At 35.7% G+C, this 23,183-nt stretch overlaps 2 protein-coding genes, 2 long non-coding RNA genes and 1 pseudogene across 4 annotated transcripts; 1 reads left to right on the top strand and 4 right to left on the bottom strand.

Moving 5' to 3' along the window:
* Positions 1-2,739: 2,739 nt before the first annotated feature.
* On the bottom strand, positions 2,740-4,945 carry LOC114729870 (cysteine-rich receptor-like protein kinase 29). The gene is made up of 5 exons (XM_028916901.1): positions 4,526-4,945; positions 4,066-4,294; positions 3,794-3,907; positions 3,501-3,634; positions 2,740-3,424 (listed from the first exon to the last, which is right to left on the bottom strand). Exons 1-5 carry the CDS (start codon positions 4,943-4,945, stop codon positions 3,200-3,202), a joined length of 1,122 nt encoding a protein of 373 aa, XP_028772734.1. The 3' UTR covers positions 2,740-3,199.
* Positions 4,946-7,853: 2,908 nt separating this feature from the next.
* On the bottom strand, positions 7,854-8,177 carry LOC114729869 (cysteine-rich repeat secretory protein 38-like). The gene has a single exon (XM_028916900.1). The coding sequence runs from the start codon at positions 8,175-8,177 to the stop codon at positions 7,854-7,856; it is 324 nt and encodes a 107-aa protein (XP_028772733.1).
* A 9,926-nt stretch (positions 8,178-18,103) lies between these two features.
* On the bottom strand, positions 18,104-18,550 carry LOC114729865 (uncharacterized). The gene is made up of 2 exons (XR_003738786.1): positions 18,504-18,550; positions 18,104-18,419 (listed from the first exon to the last, which is right to left on the bottom strand). It is a non-coding gene; the product is annotated as an uncharacterized LOC114729865 (long non-coding RNA).
* LOC114729863 (cysteine-rich receptor-like protein kinase 10) lies at positions 18,416-22,098 on the top strand (annotated as a pseudogene).
* Positions 20,075-23,120, bottom strand: LOC114729864 (uncharacterized). Its single transcript, XR_003738785.1, has 4 exons — positions 22,811-23,120; positions 22,283-22,428; positions 20,265-20,342; positions 20,075-20,157 (listed from the first exon to the last, which is right to left on the bottom strand). It is a non-coding gene; the product is annotated as an uncharacterized LOC114729864 (long non-coding RNA).
* Positions 23,121-23,183: the final 63 nt, after the last annotated feature.

Genomic DNA, 23,183 nt, shown 5'->3' with positions numbered 1-23,183 from the left:
TAAACAGGTACCTGTATGGTCTCACTTTCACCGGTCCTGTTCCTTCTGTTAAGACGAGCCGATGTTCATGGTTCCGCGGTGGAGGCAACCCACATGGCTTGTCAAAGACATAGCCATATATGTGGAGCAATGTTTGCATGTCTGTCGGAAGAGGTTCCTCTGTTTCGGTGGTGCTCTGTTCAAGTTCATTCACTACTTCGCTTACTTGCAACACAAAGCATTCTAATATTGCATCAGTCTGCACCATGTGCTGTAAGTGGTGGTAGGCAGCTCGTGTCACCATTGCTCCATTTGTTCCCCGCAATGTGATGAATTCCTCGTTCATAAGGAATTTAATATAAGATCCCCCCCACTTCATAATTTGCGATGTGAGGTCCTAACGTAGCCAACCAAGATGCTCCTATCACCAGATCTGACCCCGCTATTGCCAAAACATAAGCAGGGAACTCCAAGGTATGTCTTTGAATTTGCACTACTAGATTTCGAATGATGCCCTCGCCTTTCATCGCGTTCCCATCCCCGACCATTACCTTCACATTTCTGGCCTCCTCAACTGGTAATTGGAGATGCTGTGCAATCCTTGGGTGTATAAAACTGTTTGAGCTTCCCCCATCCAAGAGAATTTGGACCTCAGCTCCCCCGATAAGACCCACAAATCGTATAGTCGCCTTGCACGAAGAGCTGTGATAGGCGTGAAGAGACAGATGATGAATTGAGCACCCTTCTCCATCCAATTCCGATTTTGAGCTGTCTGTCATGGTCAACTCGCTCGAACCTTTTTCCTCCTCAGGGTCATCACATTCAATGAGCATATATTGTTTATTCGGACATCGGTGCCTCGGAGAGAATTTCGCATCACATGTATAGCACAAACCTTTCTCTCGTCTGAGCATCATTTCAGCGGGAATCATTTTCTTCACCTGTGGACTTGGTTTCAGGTTGGGCATGGGTAACAATGGAGGCAAGGGGTTTTTCACTGCACTGTAAGGGGTTGCATTTGCCCCAGATGGTCAGGAACCCACTCCTCCAACGAACTGAACGCTCCTATTCCTCATTGTCCCTGTACTGCCTTCTTCAATGTGATAGAGCTTAGCAAGCTCGACTACCTTCATTAAGGTATGGGGATGGTGTGAAATGACTTCCCTCCTTATTTCGGGTTTCAACCCGCTCGTGAAACAATCGATCAAGGCCCCTTCTGACAACCCTTCAGTCCGATTGGCTAATGCCATGAACTGCCTACAATATTCTTCAATGGTCCCGGTCTGCATTAAGTTGAACAGTTTGGACCTCGGTTGTTCCATCAGAGACGACCCATATTCTGCCTCAAGGGCCCGAGTCAGAGAGGTCTAGTTGTGGATCACCTTGGACTTCTGCTGTAATTGAAACCACAGAATGACATCTCCTTCCATGCTAATAGCAGCTAATACCAGACGGTGATGGTTTGGAGTCTCATAGTAATTGAAGTACTGCTTTGCCCGAAATATCCAATTTGTGGGGTCTGTTCCGTCAAATTTTGGGAAGTCCACCTTAACTTGCTTGGATATATATGGTGAATGGTATCCTAAGGATCCCTGTTTAGAATGCCCTCCCCCGGGCATCATCAACTGGCTCAATCGTTCAATGCTACGGTTATTCATTTCAGCGTCCTTACTCAACCCAACAATCATCTCATTCATTTGCTCAAACTGGCCATCAGGGGCCCGTGCTAATGCCTCTATGGCTGCCTCTAGGCGATCGAACCTCGTGTTAGAGTGATTCTCTAGCTGCTCAAATCGCTCGTTCATTTTCAAATCCAGCCACTCAATCTTCTCATTCAGATTAACTTTACGTACTCTCCCATGTTCTTCACGTCCGATTGCACATCTTTAAATTGAGTTGCTTCCGCCATTGTAATCTTCTCTCAACGAGAGCACCAAAATGTTATGACTCTTGTAAATACATGGATGGAATTGAATCTGACGGAAGATATATATATTGAAATAGCTGTAATCGTTCACAGTGTATGAACAATTACTCAACAAGATACAAATCTCTACACAGTCGGAACGTTAGGAAATAACAGAAAGGTCAGAAGGATATCCACTAAGGGCCAGGGAGAAGATTACAGAGCAGAAGTGTAAGAGGGAATGACTCGCACATAATCCACACCTCTCTCTCTTACGTAACAGCCTCTTTATTCTCTCAGCCTCCAAGGTACACGTTTAGCACGTGCACTACGGCGATGCGTCATCGCATGGGCTTGGGTTCCATTTTTGTCCAAGCTCACGTCCCCTGCATAGGCTGCATGATTCTCGTCCACTGCATGGGCCATAACAGAAGCCAAGGTTGGTCTGTCAGCAACTTTTTTTTGAACAAACAGTAAACCAATGTGAAGGCATCTTATTATTTCATTTCTTGAACCACCTTTTAACATAGGAGCTATAATCTTAGAGGCCATCCCTTTCCTCCAGCTTTTCCATGCCAGCAACAAATTGCTCAATTTTGGCAAGTATTAGTTCGAAATTTCTATGTTTCATGCAGACCAATGAAGATTAATTTCCTAAACTCTTAAGAATTTCAAAGCTAAGGAGGAATAACACTGAAAAGGCTAAAATGTACCAAACTTGGTAGATGCTCTACATTCTCCATGTTATGAATGTCACCATTCTTCTGGCCACTCACAATCTCTAGAATTAGTACACCAAAACTAAAAACATTGGACTTTGTTGAGAATCTTCCATGCCTTGCATACCCTGGTGCCATATACCCACAACATGTCAAAGTAATCAAATACAATATGTAACATTTCTCTTGACTATCATATTCAAGTTTTTCTTTTGCTTGGTCTAGGAGAATTAGAAACTAATTAAATATGACATGTTTTGATACTTACTAGGTCCCCACAACTCTATTTGTATTGGCTTGGGTTTGATTAATAATAACTAGTCTTGTCATGCCAAAATCTAATATCTTAGGATTCATCTCTGTAGTTAAGAGAATATTACTTGTTTTAAGGTCACGATAAATAATTCATTGTTGACATTCTTCATGAAGGTAAAGAAGGCCTCAGGCAATTCCTGCTATAATTTTATAGCATGTTTCCCATCTCAATTGTGCACATCTAATCAAATCTATATCCGAATCCAAGATATAATCATATAAAGCAGAGTCAGGGTATTTGCTCATTTATTCTTGCAACAAAGGGTAATGAATTTCATTTTCATGTAGAAATAGAATGTCTAAAGTAATCAAGACTTCTATTAGGAAGAAGCTCATATACTAGAAGGCGTTCCTTTTCTTTCAAACAAAAACCGAGGAGTCTAACCAAATTTCGGTGTTGAAGCTTGACCATTACTTGTACTTCATTCTTAAATTCAATGTCCCCTTGCCCAGAATCCATAGACAACCTTTTCACGGCAACCTCTTTTCCGCTGGAGAGCTTGCTCTGAAAGTTGGACAACAAGTATCAAAATTTGACCCGGGGTGCTATGTTCATAATACTGAGTGTTATATCTATCTACCTTGTAAACTGGTCCAAATCCTCCTTGTCCAAGCTTGTTTTGACCGGAGAAGTTATTTGTAGCAACTTTGATGGTGTCAAATTCGAACTGTATTGACTCAGTGACGTCAATTGAATCATCAGCGTCAATCTCACCTAGGCAAAATATGTTTATAAGCGATTACCTTAGATGGTGTTTAATCAAGGATGTAAGTTCTACCGAACAAAGGCCTTGAAAAAGCCACAAGAAATTTAATAAATTTTGACTTCACTCAACATTGTCAAGCTGTTAGCAATATATCAACGTGTACTTACTTGGTAATTTTCTTCCTTGGTTTCTCACTCTTACACAAATCCAAACACAGATAAGCAGCACAACAAATGCAGAAATTGACACAATAATGGCAATGATAGTTTGTGATTTCTTTCCTGGAAAAATAAAATGCCCCTTCATTAAGAGAGATAATAAGAAAGAATGTTGATTTTGAATCCTTACTTATCTGCTAAAAACCACCCATTCCTCCCAGCTGGAATGTGAAATCTCAACAAAGGGGAAGTTTTGGGGGCTTAACTGCTAATGAAAGTACCTTCTGAGGATATTGTATCTGCATATGGAGGAGGTGATGAAGATGTTGTGTTGGTCGATGGAAGTGATGGAGGTGTAAGCAGAGGAGGGGGAGGGGGAGACGGTAGCGGCGACGGAGCCGATAAGGGTACATCAGCTGTAATTGCATAGAAGCGGCTACTTTCATATCTAAAGTTACAAATGGGTCTAATAACCCTACCACCCGGCCTGTGATTATAGCAACGTGGAATCTATGAGATGGCCCAAAGCAAGCAGTCATTGCATTCTGACTCGTTCAGATTAGGTGTGCACTAAACAACAGCATATATATTTTGAAGGTCAGGTCCTTCTTCATTTCCTGCAGCGAACTTTAGACTGGAGTCACCAGAGGCAGCTCTGCTTCTTAGATTTTGCAGCAAACCAGTAAGGACCTGATTAGACTGATTTCAACTTTTTGCAAAGTTTGTGTTCCACATGTAGACTGTAACAATAGGATCCACCCGATTGCCTAATATGGAAGTGTTTGAGTAAGATAACATGCACTCATCGTACATCCCAAAAGCTTGCTTCTGATTTGGACATAGTTGTGGCAGCAGGACTGATGAATTTTTGAGGCAGCTGGGGCAAAAGTCTGGCATAACATCTCCCCTGCATAACCCAACAGCATATATTGTATTTGGGTAACTACCATAAGAGAGATTGTAGAAGCCATAATCTATTTGTTTGTCGGAAGCGAGATTTGATAAAAGGGTATTGAGGTTGTTCCGGTAGGTGCTCTTTGATGTGTTGCTGCTGTTGCTGCAATAATAATCCCGAAATTCTGGTCGGCTGCTGGCTCCATGTGATAATTGAGTGATAAGTACACAGAGAAATTGAAGCAATGCTAAATGAGCTCCGGCCATTGAACTTGGTCCGGGTATTATAGCATTCAAGGAAGGTTTAAAGTCTAAAGCCTTCAGCTCTGTTCGTACATTTCTTATTTCGTTTCGCTCTGTGAGGTTTTTGTTGTAAAATACTCATCCCCAGAGTTGACTTGACTTAATTATGGGTAAATTTCAAAGGTAGCTTTATCGTCTTTGAAATTTGTCACGCGTAAATGGTTTTTTCTTATTAGAGCCACATTTTGACATTTTCTGATGCCAAAATACAACATTTCTATGACTCTTTCTTACTGCAGCACCAGTCATCAACATCACAACGCACTATTTAACAAGTCATAAATGTTATAATTTATTCATCAAACTCGAGATAAAGAATATTAAAAGGTGGACAAAAAGTACCTATTTTTTTGGTTCAACAATCTATTAATGGGTATTACTGACCATTGCAGATTGACTTCTTTAGTTCCCTATCATCCTAAGAGTATGTTTGGCTCAACAGAGAAAATGGGAGAAGAGGGATTTTAGTGGAGGGAAATAAGATGAAAGAAAAGAAAGAGATTTTAATATTACCTTGTTTAAATTAATACGAGAGGAGAGGAGGGCAGGAATTTTAATGTTACTTTATTTGGTTTAGGAAGGGAGGGGAGGCAAAATATTTTTGTATGGACAACTTTGCCCTTATATTATTTAAGTTGACTTTTACAAACTTTATAGACTAATTAATAAGATATAATTATAAATAATATTTAATATATGAGACCAACTTTTTATAATTAGCAGAATTAAATAAATATAATGATAATACATAATTAATAGCTACTATATATCTAATAACTATAGTCGTGTTTATATCCAAAATCTGGTCTAATAAAGTAAATATGTTTAATTTGAGTATGTTTTTTCTCTCTTTCATTTTTCTCTGCGTTGTTAATGCAAATAGTCAAATAACTTTTTCAAAAACGACATAGATACTTATTTGCATGTTTTTGTTTTGAATGCTTGATTTGCATTTCAAAATTAAAATATATTTGATAGCAACTTTTTTTTTTATTTGACAGCATATAAATGAGGGAAGAGAGGCATGATTGAATCCATAAATATACCAAGTCACACACAATTCAGTAGTCAAGGGTAACATGGGATTATTAAAAAATAATATAAGCACATTAGTCAACGCAAACTAAAATATTATCATTTCCTTCTAAATTACCCCAAATTTAGAGCGGATGCCTATCAGGAGAGGGGAGGGAAAATGTTACTAAAAGCTCTAAAAGGTATTGAAGAATATCCTAATATTTAAAACTATTCTAGGGCGATGAATTGAAAGGTTGACATTGACAAATTACTACATAATAAAAATATTATTTTATGTATCTTCATATTCTCAAGTCTCAACTTACTTTCAATGGTTTTCTTCGATTTCCTAACTGCAAAATAAATGAAAATCAAGATGAGAAGGGCGATGAAGGCACCAATCACCACGGCCACGATAATAATAATGGTTCTTGATCTATTGTGTTTTCCTGCAAAAGCTGAACATGCTCAAAAGTTTATTGATATGTTTTCTGACCAGATAAACGGACAACCACAACGGTAAAATTACTGACTCTAGTTTTCACAATTGTGATTATTTTTTGGATAACCTGCAAATAATAGAACAACGCACATATATCAGGCCACATCACTGAGACAGAAGTAGCTAGGTACGTTCTCTGGTAGACGGAACGTTAGGTGAGCCGGCGGGTCCTGCAGTTTGTTACACAAACAATAATAGAATGATGTAATTAAGGACACATGATAAATTTATACATTATTAACAATCACTCCTCTACTCCTGTTTACTTCTTTGGCTTATAACAAAAGACCTATTTAACTAATTTGATTAGAGTAGAAAAGTTAAATAATTTAATCATAATAAATATGACATGTTTTTTTTTCTAAAACATCCTAATCATCTTTTTTAATGTCCTCTCTTCTTTTCCTACTTGATTATAGTTGAAGAAATATCAATAACGGTTATTTGAAAAAAAAAAATTGATCAAAAGGGGTGATTTGAAAAAAAAAATTGATTAATATTAAAAAAGGTCTTACATTTAAGACCAAAATTAACCCTACAATTAGGTCTTACATTAAAGACAGGGTGAGCATAAAGCGAAGAAGAAAGTTTTTGTTTTAATATGAGTCATGTTATTAATTTTTTTTGTTTGAATATATAATTATACCCTTCATTTATTTTTTTATTACTCATGAATATCTTTCCATTAAAGGTAAATCTTGTTCAAAACAAGGTCGAGCACTAGACATGGATACCTCTCCCAACAAGGATTTGAACATTGGTTTGCCATGTTGCGAAGAATTAGCCTCTTTCACTAAACCCAATCATTTATTATTGTGTACATTTTGTATTTTTTGGGTTGGGTATATATTAAATAGAGGTAAAGTTATAAAATTATTATATTTTGAGAGTTTAAGTTATTAAATAGAGGTAAAACGTATTAGAAGTAACCTTAAGTAAATTTTCTTTCTTTGCCTTATAACTTAATAAGGTTCTTTCTTTATTTGCAAGCCAAAGTCAGAGAAATTACTACCCTAGAAGCATCTCTGCAAACGAATGTTTTTTAATTGTCAATTAGAGCATATCACAAGATCGGTATAAGTCTAAACCTTTCTGAGTGATTTACATAATTAAGGTTGAGTTTTGAGAGATACCTTGTGACGGAGTAGTAGTGGAAGGAGGAGGAGGAGAAGATGCAGACACTTGTATTGGATCAACAGCATTAGGATTATAGAACCGGTTCTTCTCAAATCTGAGATTGCAGTTTCGTTTGATAACCCTACCTCCAACCTTGTTCAAATGGCAAATTGGGATATCTGATATCGCCTTTTCCAAGCAAGCCTCGCAATTTTGCTCAGTCAAATCAGGCGTGCACTAAGCAAAATCATGTACATAGTGAAACGGCGTTGAGGCGTTTCCAGCAGCCACCTTGCGATGAGGACCGCCAGCTGCAGCTTTGGTCTTAAGAACTTGCATTAGCCGATCAAGCGCACGTGTGTACCGCTCTGCATCTGCTACCTCACTTGGGTTATTAATTGCGTAGAAAAAATCAGGGTCCTGATATATCCCAAACATTGAGCTACTTGAATATTGAAAGCTGCACGAGTCATGGTATATAAATGCCTCCTTCTGATTTGGACATTTCACTGGGAGAAGACTTGCAGCATTATTGAGGCAACTACGACAAGCATCTGGCATAAGATCTCCTCTGCAGAGCCCAGATGCGTAAACTGTGTGGGGTTTTGGCCGTAAGAGTAATTGTAGAAGCCATAGTGATCTTTTGTGTTGGAGGTGAAATTGGAAAGAAGGGTTTTGAGGATGGTATGATAGGCACTTTTGTCTATGTAGGTTCCTTTGTCATTGAAACAGGTTTGATTAACATAAGGTCGGTCCTGTTGGGCGGTGAGAATGAGAAGATGGCAAAAGAATGATAGAAGAACTAGAAGAATATTGACAATAGCGTCATTATTGGGGTAAGTTAAAAACTATGATAAATGAAAAAAGTAAAGCTTCTTAAGCAATTAAGATGCAATTTTTCAGTATTGTTGATGAGCGACGAAGCAAGGCTTATTAGGACAACAATAACCTCAACATCTTTATAGGACACAAAAGTCAACAAGTCAACAACAAGATTCAAATAAGGGATATTGCATTTTTTTCCATATGTTTGGTTATTTTGACACGGCAATTCATCGAATGCCAACAAGTAATGTGTCTGTGTTTCCACTTCCACGCGGCCTTGTAGTAAAATTCCGACGCGTGCACTGTGGAAACAACATATATAATTTATGCGTTTAACTACCAGAAACACTCTTAAGGAAAATCAATGATATAACGTTGTTTTTCTTCTTGATAAAATGATATAACGTTGTTGAGTACGTAATAATCACTCACCCCGCTTACGCTATCATTCAGTGGGCACGTTATTGGTTGGCCTTTTTAATATATTCATACGTGACTAGGAATATATATAAGTCTTGCACTCGTTCGCTCCTTACTCATAAATCTTGCTTTTAATTTGTTGTCAAATCTATACGGAGTTATGTATATGGCTTCGTTCTTGGGATGAGCATTTTTATGAGGTAAAGAAATGTAATTATCAAGGAATAAGAAACCAGACTGGACATTAAATCGGTCAAGATACTGGTTCAAAATTAGACCGGTAATAATTAAAATAATATAATTTAATCAAAATTAGTAAAATATTGATATTCTAATTATAAAATATATTAATGTATATAAAAACTTTCTTTTTATTTTTTTTTCTTTTCCTTTTCTCTATCTTCTCTCTCCCACGTGCCATGCCACTTTTCTCCTTATATCACACGTCACGATGAATGTCTCTCTCATAAGACATTGAACAAGCAGAGTAGACTAGGGTAGTAGCACTGTAGCAACATATTTTTGCCTCCTTGAGCACGCATCACCAGTTCTTCCACCTCTTTCTCAAATTAACTTCCTGCTGTCCTCAGCGATCACTTCTATTTCTTCCTCAAATAGAATGGAGAAATGGAGAAATAGCGAAAGGTCAGTACTATTTTTCTTCTCTACACTTTTTCATCCATCCTATACTCTCTCTTATATTTCTCCTTCTTGTCTTCTACGGATATACCTCAAAGCCACACAAACAAGGATTTCTTTCCTCGGCCTCCATGATCTCCTCTGCTTCTACTAACTACTTACTGCCTGTCTTTGGCAGTGTCCATGGTTTCCGGCAGAAAATAAGAACTCCATTCCTTCTCTGCCGAACGGTGAGAGCAGTTTTGTATAAAAAAAACCGGCCAACCCAGTCTACAAGCAGTTTTTCCGGTTTAGTCCGGTTCATTCCGGGTTGATTGGGGGCCGGTTTTTGGGCTAAACCAGACCGAACCTCAGACCAATTCACTGGTTTTCTAGTTGAACAGGCTAGTCCGGTCCGGTTTTTTCTTCTTTGGTAATTATTACAAAATACTATGATGTAAGATTTAAAAAATTAATTAAATGAACTATTTGCAACAACAAAATGTGCGATGGTTTTTTTTTTTTAAGATATCCCTTCAATTATTTAAATTGGAGATAATTGAAGAAAAACTTTCTTAATATGTATAATTAATAGAGATAATTTAAAAAATTATAAGTTCAGAAAATAAAGTAAATTGTTTTTTAATTTTAAAATCAAAACAAACCATTTAAATAAGTGTGTTATATCTCGGAGGCAGCACCATTCAACTTCTCAAAGTCAAAAGTAAAGTCGTTCAGGACCAAGAGTGGGCCCAGCCAGCATCAGGCCATGAAGGGATGTAAATTACATTTTAAAAAAAAAGACAAATTACAATAAGATTCCAAAAAAATAGTTACTAGAAAATCTCAATAATAACTTAATAATAGTTTTTAAAATTGAAAATAATAAATTATAAGACTTATTTTGTAATTATTTTTTATGACCTTATTCTAATTTTTTCTAAAAAGTTAAAACCATATGTTTAATATACTAAGAAATAAAATTTTCTTACTTTCATACTTATATCCCTCCTTCGTCCTTGCCTATTAATGGGGTAATTGGGACTGCATATTTTCAAAGGAATAGGACGGACCACAAGGTCAACACATGTGATCCCTCTTCTCCCATTAATTAGAGGAGGGCCCCTATGTTTTAATTTTATGTTCAGACTTTAGCCTTTTTTATTTAAAAAAAATCAAAGGCAGACTTAGCAAGATTTACCTGTGGGGTAAGATTTGTAAGCAATATTCTAAAAAATATAATTGCAAAATAGGGAATTATAATCAAGTCCCAGAAAAGAAAAATAATTACTAAAAGATCCCAATAACAACTCAACAGCTTGTAATGACAAGTTTTATAGTGAAAATGATAATTTTTAAGACTTGTTTTTTAATTGTTTTTCTGTTTGGAACTTCATTATAATTTTCCCTTGTAAAAATTTATTATTTGACTTGACTTAGGACTGAGGCCGAAGAGAAACTCTGCTTGAATTGGGTGTCAAGAAAGTTAGGAGGAAAAAAAATTATCATAGGCTTTCAAGAAAATAATTTAATTACCAAAAAAATCCCAATAATAAGTAACTAGTACAAATATATTGTTATTTTCTATTCTAAAACTTATCATTATATACTCTTTAATTGTTAATAAACTTGAGGGTAATTAAATTCCTTCTTTAGAATCTGATTGTAATCCTCCCAAAAAAATTAAGAGAGATACAAATGGAGAAAACAATTGGGAAGGAAATAAGGCCCCCCACTTGTCCCTGCACTCGTTTTCTCTCCCACTTGATAGCATTTAAACTTCATCAATGCTTAGAATTGATGACTACTTGTCTCAATTGGTCTGCAATGAACTTATTACATAGTATGGAATATATAAGAGAAGCCAACACATTCTCTCTCCATTTACTTATTATTGCATAGTTTTAGAAGTCTAATCACAATAATGACCTCTATAATGCTTATGATTACAGTGAGATCTGTATTAATTAAATACAATTCCAACCATTTATATTTAAAATTTTAAAGTAATAATTTTTAAATAATTTCTTTAAAAAAGGCAATTAAAAGATTAAATGAATTTTTTTAGTTAATTTATTAAATTTGTTTTAAATTATTTTTTTCAATTTCACTTGTACTAAATGAAATTACAAAAGAGACAGAAAAATATAAGGAGTCACATTATGTAAGCATTAATTGTAAAAATAAAATAAACAAATATGAATGCCCACCACGCCTGCCTGGTATTGAAGGGATTATCTTTAAAAAAAAATGCAATATGCATAATTGATAAAGATAATTTAGTAAAAAAAATTATAAATTTAGAAAATAATGTAAATAATTTTTTAAATTTAAATTCAAAATAAACTGTTTAAATAAGTGTGTTATATTTTAGAGGCATCTCTGTTCAATTTTTCAAAGTTAAAAGTCAAGTTATCCAAGACCAGGTGCGAGCCCATCCAGCATGAGGCCATGAAGCGGTGTTCAAACTTATATTCTTCCTTGCCTGTTAATAGGGTAACTGGGACTACACATATTGCTGGTCAAAAAAAAACTAGGACTACATATATTTCCAAGGAATAGGATGGACCACATGGTCAACTAGAGTCAGAAAACAAGTCGAGTCTATCGGGCTAACCCGTTTAGGCCCAAAAGTTATGAGAGTCGGGCTTGAAATTTTTTTTTCTAAAACGAGAAATAGGCTCTACAGGTTGGCCTTGTAGGGCCGAGGGCTTAAAGAAGTTGGCCCTACAAGGCCGAGGACCGGCCCGTTTAGGCCCTTTCATAATTTTTTTTTAAGAATTTATTGTGTAATTTTAATATTATTAATTTTTCACATTTTGAATGATATTTCAAATATTTAGTTATTATTATCATTTTAAAATTAAACTTCACAGAATGGTTTGATTTATTTAGTTTTAGACAATAATTTTTCTAATTAAATTTTTAAAAAAAAGGGTAATTTGGACTTTAATAATGATTTGATTTATATTATGTGTTGATATTTTTTAACTATATATATTTGATAGAGAGTATTTTTATACTTATATAACTTGTGATTTTATAACTTGAATTAGAAATTTATGAGTTTCAACAATATGTTTCTCAAACTAAAGTAAAATAATAGCTAGACTGTAAAATTTAAAAGTGAAATTTCTATAAAAAAAAAAGACAAACTTGACATTTTTGTTACCAAAAAAAAAGCATACTTATGAAGAAGAATAATTGATTATAGTGATGATGAAGTTTCAAAAACTAATGATAGTATTTCTTTATTGCACATTTGTACTATAGATGAAACTTTTAGATTTTGTTTTCTTGTTAATGAATGTTTTAAATGTTTTTAAAATGTTGATGATATTTTATATAATGATATTTTATATTTCTGACTTAATTTTATTCATATTTATGTCTTTTATTAATAATTTATTAGTTTTTATTTTTCTTTTTTTGATAAAAAATGTGAGAAATATAAAAAAATAGTATTTTTTTTTAACTGATCAAAAGCCCGCGAGTCTATTCTGAGCCTGCTAGCTTAAGGGCCAAGCCTAAAAAATTGAGGTATTTTTGAAATCTCAGCCTTACAAGGTCGGACTAGTCTGTATTCCCACCTCTACGGTCAACACGTCTGATCCCTCTTCTCCCATTATAATCAGAGGCGGGCCCCTATGTTTTAATTTTATTTTCAGACTATATCCGTTTTTTATATTAAAAAAATCAAAGGCAGACTTGGCGTAACCAATATTCTAAAAACTATAATTGTAAAAAATTTTATCTTGACTTGGCTTGGGAATACAGGTCGTCATCCCATAACTTAAGACAAATAGACCGAAGAAACTCTGCTTGAAGCCTTGAATGGGGTGCCAAGAAAAGTTAGGAGGCAAAAAAAAAACAAAAGAAAAAAGAATTAGCATGAGGTTTCTAGAAAATGATTTAATTACTAAGAAATCTCAATAATAAGTGATGAGCACGCATGAATATGTTATCATTTTCTATTCTAGAATTGTCATTAGATACTCTTTATGTGTTAATAAACTTTACGATAATTAAATTTTTTCTTTAAGATCTCATTGTAAATGACATACCAATGGAGAAAAAAATTTGTAAAGGAAATAAGGCCTCCTACTTGTCTTTGCACTTATTTTCGCTTACACTTGATGGCATTCAAACTTCATCAGTATTTAGAATTGACGACTACTTGCCTCAATTGGTCTCCAATAAACTTATTGTATAGTGCGGAATATACAAGAGAGAAGCCAACATATTTTCTCTCCATTTACATTACTCATTGTTGCATAGTTTAAGAAGTCCCATAGTAATAAATGACCACCAGGATACTTATGATTACAATGAGCTCTCCATTGGTTAAGTACAATTTCAATAATTTATGTTTAAAATTTTAAACTAATAATTTTTAAATGAATTTTTGTAGTTAATTCATTAAATTTTCCTTCTTTTTTTTTTGTAATTTCACTTGTACTAAACAAAATTATAAAAGAGAGAGAAAAATATAAGCAATCACATTTAATCATTAATTATAAACATAAAATTAACAAATGAGTATTGATTACTCCCTCCGGTTCAAATTATAAGATAAATCTTATCTATTTATATTTATCAAGAAAGTAGTTAAAATTAGTTTAGAACAATAAATAGGTAAGACACGTATTTTTTTCCTTAAATATACTTTTATTAATAAAAATAATAAGTAAACAATGTAATAAATAAATCAAAAAATAAAAAAAAATATATGGGGAAATAAAATTAAGAAAATACTATAAATCCTGGAATATGTCAAATCTACTGCCGGGTTTTGCTTTTTTCTCTTTCATCCCGTTCTTGCTTCCCTTCGATTGGCTCTGTGGTTGCTTTTTTCCCGTATGAGCTTTTGGTCTTTACCTAAAGGGTTTTTTTGGCTTGCATCCATGATCCGTACATCTCTTCCAACGCTGCCCCTGGCACACTGACCGGTGATTGCTTCTCGACTCTTTCCTCAACTGGCGTACTGTGCTGTTCAGCCGACGTTGCGATCTCCAGTGACCTCTCCTGCGTGCTCATATTAAGGGGACAAGCTTCTTGGTTCTGACCACACATCCCGCACCTGAAGCATATAATTTCTAGCCCCTCATATTCCACCGTATATATCGTTTTCCGAAGAACAAACTTTGACTAGGGTCAAGTCGATTTCCACACTGACTCGGGCGACCTTCCCTCTCTCCACCATTGTGTTCTTACCGTTGCAATGGGCTAATGTATTCATATCAACTTTCAAGGCTTTACCAACTAAGTTCCCCAGCTCAACATACACTCTTCTGAGTAACAATGCATAGGGAGAGTTGGGACCCTAATCCATACAGCAAGTTGCTTCACCTTATTGCAATATGGATTGAAATTTGGACTCCACCGTTGCACTGCCAGATAGTGTCCCTGGATAAACCACGGCCCCTCAAAAAGCAGCTTCCGGCATAGAGCTTTTTCCTCTGTCCTGAACACAAAATAGCTATTTGGTAGATCGATGAGTTCGAAGTTCCTTGATTTTAGCAGCCAAGAAACTCGATCCCTCATCATATCGAGGTTTGTCTTCCTCCCCAGTATGGTGATGATTAGAGCATCCTTCCATGGCCTCCACAATTCTTCTAAGCGGTCATTTGGCATATTCAACTTTGGGAGTTTCTCAAACAGTTTCCTCTGTTTTTCAGTTAAAACAGGACAATGCAACACAGGAGCCTTAGTCAAGGAAGAAAGAAACGCGAAGCCAAGTCTCCTATAAAGCAAAGCTCACCGGTCAGGAAGAGAAAGCTTTTGACCAGGATTTGGACGAGCAAGTGAAAGAATGATTCTTTTTAAGTCCTTTATCACTATCCTCCATGATGGTATCTCCATCCATTCTCTTGATATTCCTTCCGAGGATGTCTTCTTCTTCTTTTGACGGTCCTTTTCCCTCATCTGGAGAAACTCCAGAGTTGATCGGCGAACTCTCGTGCACACCGCTTCTCTCACTACCTTTCTTACTCATCACTTTTTAGAACAAAGTTTTTAAACAAAGCCAATTAACCGCTTGTGGATTGATTACGGATGCTTTTTATGAGAGATGGTTCTAGCAATCTGGCTTACCTGCAGTTTTTTCCCCCCGTATTAAACCATCATCACAATTCACAAACAATAGTCGTGTGAGGCACAAGATTGGAATAGCAGCATAATCTTTTAAAAACAATTTTTCAATTTACAAATATGAAATATGTAATAAATTTTATTTCGACTTAGTAAACAATTACTTTTGGGATATGAGAACATCATCCCAAACAAAAGTGATTACCTATATGAATCAAAACTAAAATTGAGGTTACAGTCTAATCACGCATGGTCAAATCTTCTATATTTTCTACAACTCTTGCAAGCTGAGACCTTTTAAAATACCCAAGAAATTGGTTCTGAAATCACTACCCTTTCTCCCGCTGTTATACACAGTCTGAGACCACTAAAAAAAACATTAGCAAAATGTGATTTCATTTTTTTAGAAAAAGAAATTTTCTTATTGTAAAAATAAAAATGTTAATACAATAACCCTTTTACTGAACAAAAGTTATTATTAATACATTTTTATGTTGAATTCATAATTATATTTATTATTCTTGCTGCGCTAAGTATTTGCATATCAGTTTTATTCTAAGTATTTGAACAAAAGTTATTATTAACCCAAGAAATTAGTACATTGTTTCTTGTGTTCTTTCTCCAAATTCAATTTTTAGCCAAACAAAGCAGCTTTCCGAATCAACCATTAGGGGGTGGGGGACGAAGCGTTTAATTTTCAACCGTGAATATTTAAAATAGTCTATTGATGATAATGACACAAATCACGTAATAGTTAAATACTCTTCCGGTTCTTAATATAGGATCTAATTATTGAGTTAGTTTTGATTCTAAATATAAGACCCATTTATCATATTTATTAATTTTCGTTAAATTACCCCTAGAAATACTTCCTCAACCATAATCAAGTAGAAGAGTAAAAGGGGTATTAAGAAAAATAATTATGGTATTTTAGGAAAAACTTATCATATTTTTTATAATTAACTAACTTACCTTACGTCCTTAATCTAATCAAATTAGTTAAATAGGTATTATATTAAAGATCAGAAAAATACCTAATTTTCTTTTACCGTCTATGTTTGACTTTGACTCCACTCAAGCATCTCTTGACAGAACAAAATTAAAAGGAAAAAAAGTGAATAAATACCTTGGCCATTTAAAACTAACCCAAATAGTTACGGTGACGTCTGACGTTGGTAGGGACTGATTATTCAAACCCTCTAAATCCAATGAAAGATGAGAAAAGAACAAGTAACTTATACTAATTTTTTTAAGGTTTTCTACAAATAGATTATTTATTTATTTTTATTAAAATATACATATATAATCTAAAAAAAAAGTAAAATATTTTAGAGATAGTTATTAACTTTTGTTATAATTGTACGCATTTTTTATTTTATTTTTGAAATGTATACAAATCTCCATATAATTACAAAATTTGGAAGATATTAAAAAAATTATGCACTTTTAAAGTTAATGAAAGTATATATTTTTATGTGAATAGTGAAAGTATAAGCAGCTAGAAAGTATTGCTGGTCAAAAAAAAAAACAGCTAGAAAGTATTAATCTTTCTGGTGGTCTATACTTTCACTAGTCACGTAGAAATATATACTCTTCCTACCAATGTCTGGAGAAGTCAATGGTCACAAATCTCTCCCTTGTGTACTTACTGCACTTCTGCCAACGAGGGTATCTTACGCATCCTCAGAGATTGCAGCTATGCTAAAAGAGTATGATATGATCTCTTAGATTCAAACGTCGCAGCTCATTTCTTTTCTTATCACTTGACAGAATGGATAAGCTAAACCTAAGGAATCATGCTGTTAGTAAGTTGGGAACAGCATGGAATTTGACATGGGGGGTCGCTATAGGGAAACTATGGTCATGGAGAAATCAAAATGTTTTTTATGATCATTTTGAGAAGCCCAATTGCCGAGAACGGATTATAAGGGCTTTGTGGAAGAACTTTGTATCCCCTGAGGGACTGAACTGCTTAGAGCAACAAAACTTTAAGGCACCGGTTGTATGGAAAACCCCTCCAACGGAATGGGTTAAAATTAATGTGGATGGCGCGAGCTCAAAGAACAGCTACAAAGCTGTCTATGGAGGCCTGATTCGAGACTCTAAGGGTGACTGGATATCTGGTTTTACTCAAGATATTGGAATATGTTCTGCTGCTCAGGCTGAGGAATGGGCCATATTTAAAGGGTTACAACTGGCCTGGGATTTTGGCTTTAAGAAGGTAATAGTGGAATCTGACGCTTAGGCCGTGGTGGATAGAATTCAGTTGAATGGGCAGGATGATTGCTGCTCTATGGTCTTTCGAAGGATCTGTCAGATGATAAATTTCCAGTGGGAAGTAATTATTCAGTATGCTCCAAGAGCTAGTAACGAGTTTGCTGATGAACTAGCCAAAATGGGGTTTCAAGGATCGAAGCTTTTGGACTCTTGTCCGGCGCACCTGCAAAGGATTCTGATGAGGGAAAAACGGAGTACTGATGCTGATAATGTAATTTAGACGCTAGCCTTCCCTTGTAACCAAAAAAAAAAAAAAAAAAAAATTAGAAAGTATTAATCAATACTTGCGGCAGAGAAAGTCTACGTTGGCAACATTTTTCTACACACATGGGATAAAAAGAATACTAAAGTGGACAATCACGTATGGCTGAACAATTCAGGCAAAAAAAGAAAGAAGCCAAAACGTATGGCTGAACAATGCTTCCTCATGACAACCTGCTCCATAACAATATAGAAGCTCAAAAATGAAAAATCATCGCCGGGTCAAACTTTGAAAAAGAAAACAATCCCCATGAAAAAGAATCTGTTCATGACCTTCTTGTTCCGCCCAATCCCACTGTGGCAACCAGGTTTCTGGAAAATAACACAGAAACTGGTAATCCTCAGATAATGGCGGCTACCCTTAAAAAATTTGCGATCTTGTACGCACTAGTTTACCCGTGTGCTTTTCTTAGCTTGAATACCTTAGCATCTCCAACGTATCTGGCTGATTACTGCACAGAAAATGGCACCTACACTTCTGATAGCAGATCTGGTGGCAATCTCAATGCTCTCCTCTCTTCCCTCGCCACCAACGCCACTCAGGTCAAGGGATATTACACTGTTACGGGATTCGGATTCACCGACGCTGTCAACGGACTTTTCAACTGCGAGGCAGACCTAAACATCAGCAGCTGTCATCAGTGTGTCACCACCGCAGCCTCCCAGATCACACGGCGTTGGCCTAACCAGACGGAGGCCATCATCTGGTATGAAGAGTGCATGCTCCGATACACAGACAGGTAAATAACAAAGCCATGTTATAAGTCATTTATCATATTTTTTCTTTTCATAAGGTAAAGGGTGAGTCCTGAAAGAACGTTAAAGTTGCTGCAATGTGACTTGAAAATCATAAAATTCAAATCTGAAAACAGCTTCTCCGTTTATAAGACTGCATACATCTTCTCTCCCAAACGCCACCTGGTCGGAGCTGTATATATAAGGAATGGTTAGATTTCAAATGAAATAATCATAACTCAAAACATATATATATATATATATAGGTACTTCAAGTTTGGCGGCACCGAACCTGGGAGGAAGCTGGTGGACGGGAGGAACATATCTGGCAACAATCTGAATGCGTTCAATCAAACGTTGTTCAGCTCGTTGAATAATGCAGAAACAGCGGCGAATTCTCAGACGGCCGAGAAGTTCACCACGGGGGAAGCAAAGTTTGCCGGCAACCAAACCGTTGACATACAGTCGGCGCAGTGTGAGACTTGCTTGAAAAATGCCATCGGAACTTTTCCGATATGTCGTAACAGAGCTGGAGGGGCAAGAGCTTTGCTTGCTTCTTGTGTTGTCCCATATGAACTGTATCCATTTTACAGTTCATCTGATTCGTCATTGACTTCTTCAGGTAATATACATACATCTTAATGAATAAAATTTCAGAACTTGTTTATTTCGTCTTTTTATATTTTTGTTTGGAAAGAGTTTGGGAAGTCCACTGAGCTAGTTTTTATATATGGATTTTCCAGCTGGAATTCATCAATTTCTTGTACATTTTCAATAAGAACTGTTCTAATACGTTAATGTAAACCTGATAAGAAGATTCTTCGAGTGTTCCAGATCCTACCTCGTTTTTGATTAATTAGATAAGATGAGATTGAGATCATATGAGTCTCGAAGGATTGGAACACAATACTATTTGCCAATGCCTTGTGGCCTAATGGCATAAAAATTTCCTTTAGGTGGGAGGTTGCGGATTTGTTTCTTCTTATAATCTCAAGTTATCAGTGCTTGACATTTTAAATTGCAAAAAAGAAAAAAAAAATACTACTATTTCTCAAGAAATATAAAAGAACAGCTTTTGTGGATTTAGAAGCTTCCTAGGCAATCACCATACCTTTTTGATAACTTACAGTACACATGTAATATTGTTAATTTCGTGTTTATTGTTTGCTTTTGAATCGTCAAAGGATGAATATTCTTTCTATGGATTTCTTTTGAAAAAAATGCAGGAAAGAAGAAACTTTCATCACGAGCAGTTGCCTTGATTGTTGTCCTTGTTATGGCTTCAGTAATTCTGTTGGGTTTTGTCAGGTTTTTGCTGCGGAGAAGAGCAAGGCAGAGGCAGAGAAGCATTTTAAGGGAAAATTGTACGTAGTGTGAAGAAGATTTATAAAACCATTCATTCTCAATTTCTAATATGCTTACCTTTTAAATTCAACTGTGCAGTTGGGGAAGAACTGGCTACTTTGGAATCCTTGCAATTCAGTTTGGCCACGATTGAAGCTGCCACAAACAGATTTTCACATGAGAAAAAAATTGGCAGAGGTGGTTTTGGAGAAGTTTACAAGGTGACTAAATGTGATTATTATAAATACATAGATATATATACACTTTTCATCCAATGTGCCTAACAAATGGTATGATTTTAGTGAACTCTTCCGGATGGGAGAGAAATAGCTGTCAAAAAGCTTTAAAGAAGTTCTGGACAAGGTGCAACGGAATTTAAAACTGAAATCTTACTAATTGCCAAGTTACAACACAGGAATTTGGTGGCTTTATTAGGATTTTGCCTAGAAGGACAAGAGAAAATGCTCATTTATGAATACGTACCCAACAAAAGTCTTGATCACTTTTTATTTGGTGGAGTTCCTCTATCCCTATCCCAACTATATTTTCGAGTTTACCACTGACAAGTTAAAATGCAATGTTTCATATATGATTATGGTAGCACCTCCCATAAAAAACAGAGTTCACCTTTGTACTAACTTCAATGACTCATGATGATGTGTAGATCCCAAAAAAGAGAGATAGTTGAATTGGTTTGAACGTTACAAGATTATTGGAGGCATTGAACAAGGAATTCATTATTTACATGAGCATTCTCGACTCAAAGTTAGACACTGTGATCTTAAACCAAGCAATGTATTATTAGATGACAACATGAATCCAAAAATTTCAGACTTTGGCATGGCAAGAATCATTGCTATAGATCAGGATCAAATAAATACTAATAGAATTGTTGGTACATAGTAAGTATTTTAATTCTTTTTGGTTTATCTTATCACTTCCACTATTTATCCTTTCATTGCACAATTTTACAGATAAACATTTTTTGTGGGACAAAGTATTGTTAAGCTCCCGTTAAACTTTAACTTTCATGTTCTCCTATTAAAGTCCTATTCTTGTCAAGTGCCACTAGCGGAGGAGTTTATGTGAATTAGCTCTTGAATATGTTACACATATAAGAAGACCCTTTTTATTGTTCCTGATATGCTCAACAGTTTACTTAATCTTATGCAGTTCTAACTAGTATTGTTGTTTTTTATAGTAGTTATATGTCTCCAGAATATGCAATGCGTGACCAATTTTCTGGAAAGTCTAATGTATTTAGTTTTGGCGTCATAGTTCTTGAGATTGTTAGTGCAAAAAGGAATGCTCGTCCTATTGAAACACAAGATCTTGATGACCTCTTAAGTCAGGTAAGTACAAAATCCAATAATTTGTTTCAGACTTTGCTAATGACGTGCATATCACCATCCTGAGTTGTGTAGCAAACAAAGCCAAAAACAGAAAAGCAGAAACCAATGGTTCAATCATAAATGTAATTATTGATATATTATTTCAGGCTTGGAAACATTGGAGGAATCAGACACCGCTTGAGATAGTGGACCCAGAAATAAAAGATTCATGTCCTCAGAGTGAAGTGATCAAGTGCATCCAAATAGGATTATTATGCGTTCAAGAGAACCCAGAAAATAGGCCCACAATGGCAAGGATTGTTTCGTATCTAAGTAGCCTGTTAGCTGAATTGCCATTGCCTCGAGAACCAGCATTTCACATGGATATTGATTTGAAGCTGAACTCGGTTTCATGGGAATCCAGTGCAGGTCAATCTAACTACAATTCTATGACATCCTCAAATCATGAAACGTCAAAGAGTAATCATTTTCCAAGATAGTACGAGTTTGATTATGCTTTTGAAGTATGAGATGCCATATGTCCATCGTAAATGAATTGAGAATTTCTCGGCGATGTAAATGCCAGATAATCTACGAGTGCTCTTGCCTTTATTTCCTTGTATTGGTCCTGCTCATTTTGAGACATACATTCACAAAATCTAAACTTTTTAACGACTCTTCAGCGATTACAATTCAAAGAGGGAGGAAAGAATGTAAAACTGGGGCATTTCTCGAAGCTTAAGGAAGGTGGAGTATGCTACTGACCTCGAAGGAAGCTTAAATGGCCGTCAGGCGCTATTTCCATAAATGTTGAAAAGATCAAGACCATTTCTACCATAAAAACACGAAACTGGTAGGACGCAGCACGGGCCACGACCATTTGTGAACGAATTGAATAGTGAGTCGTAACACTGAAATCACATAAAGTACAACAAATTATGAAGAAAACATATCATCAAACACCTTTCGAGCATGCACGAGTGAAGATTTCCATATCACAGAACCATCAACCCCATGTCTTAATAGGGTCTCTGTTTTTTTTTTTTTTAACCAAAATAGTATCTCATGGTTAGATCAACAACTAGAATTGATCAACATATGATAGATTCAAAGGGGAAATACTCCCATATAACAGACAACGGAGTAGGCAAAAGAGACAGGTCACAATCACAAAAGATATAAATTTTTAGTCTTTTACACGACCCTTCAGCTGTTACAATTTACAGTGAGAAGAAAAGAATGTATCATTAGGGGAATTATCGAAGTCTAAGAAAGATGGAGTATATTGCTAACCTCGAAGGAAGCTTGAATCGCCATCAGGTGCTATTTCCTTTAATGATGACAAGAGAAAGGCCGTTTCCACAGAGAACTGATAGAACAGAGCACGATGCACGACGACCACTAGCCAACTGATGGAATGATAAGTCCTAAAAGTATAGTCACATAAAATACAAAGAATTAGAAAAGAAGGCATATAACCAAACACCTTTCGAGCATAGTAGGAATGCAGAATTTTACCTCATATATCGAGGTATATAACCCCAGGGCAAAATAGGATCTCATAGTTAGATCAACAACTACAAAATATAGTTTTGAAACTAATCAATATGTAATGGATTCAAAAGGGGGACACTCACAATTCCATTCAATAGACAAAGAGGCGGGC

The sequence above is a fragment of the Neltuma alba genome, unplaced genomic scaffold (genome assembly GCF_004799145.2).
Source record: "Neltuma alba isolate B1F8T4 unplaced genomic scaffold, ASM479914v2 tig00012688_pilon, whole genome shotgun sequence".
Lineage (NCBI taxonomy): Eukaryota > Viridiplantae > Streptophyta > Magnoliopsida > Fabales > Fabaceae > Neltuma > Neltuma alba.
The sequence above is the reverse complement of the archived record's forward strand: the minus strand, read 5'-3'. Positions and strand labels throughout refer to the sequence as shown.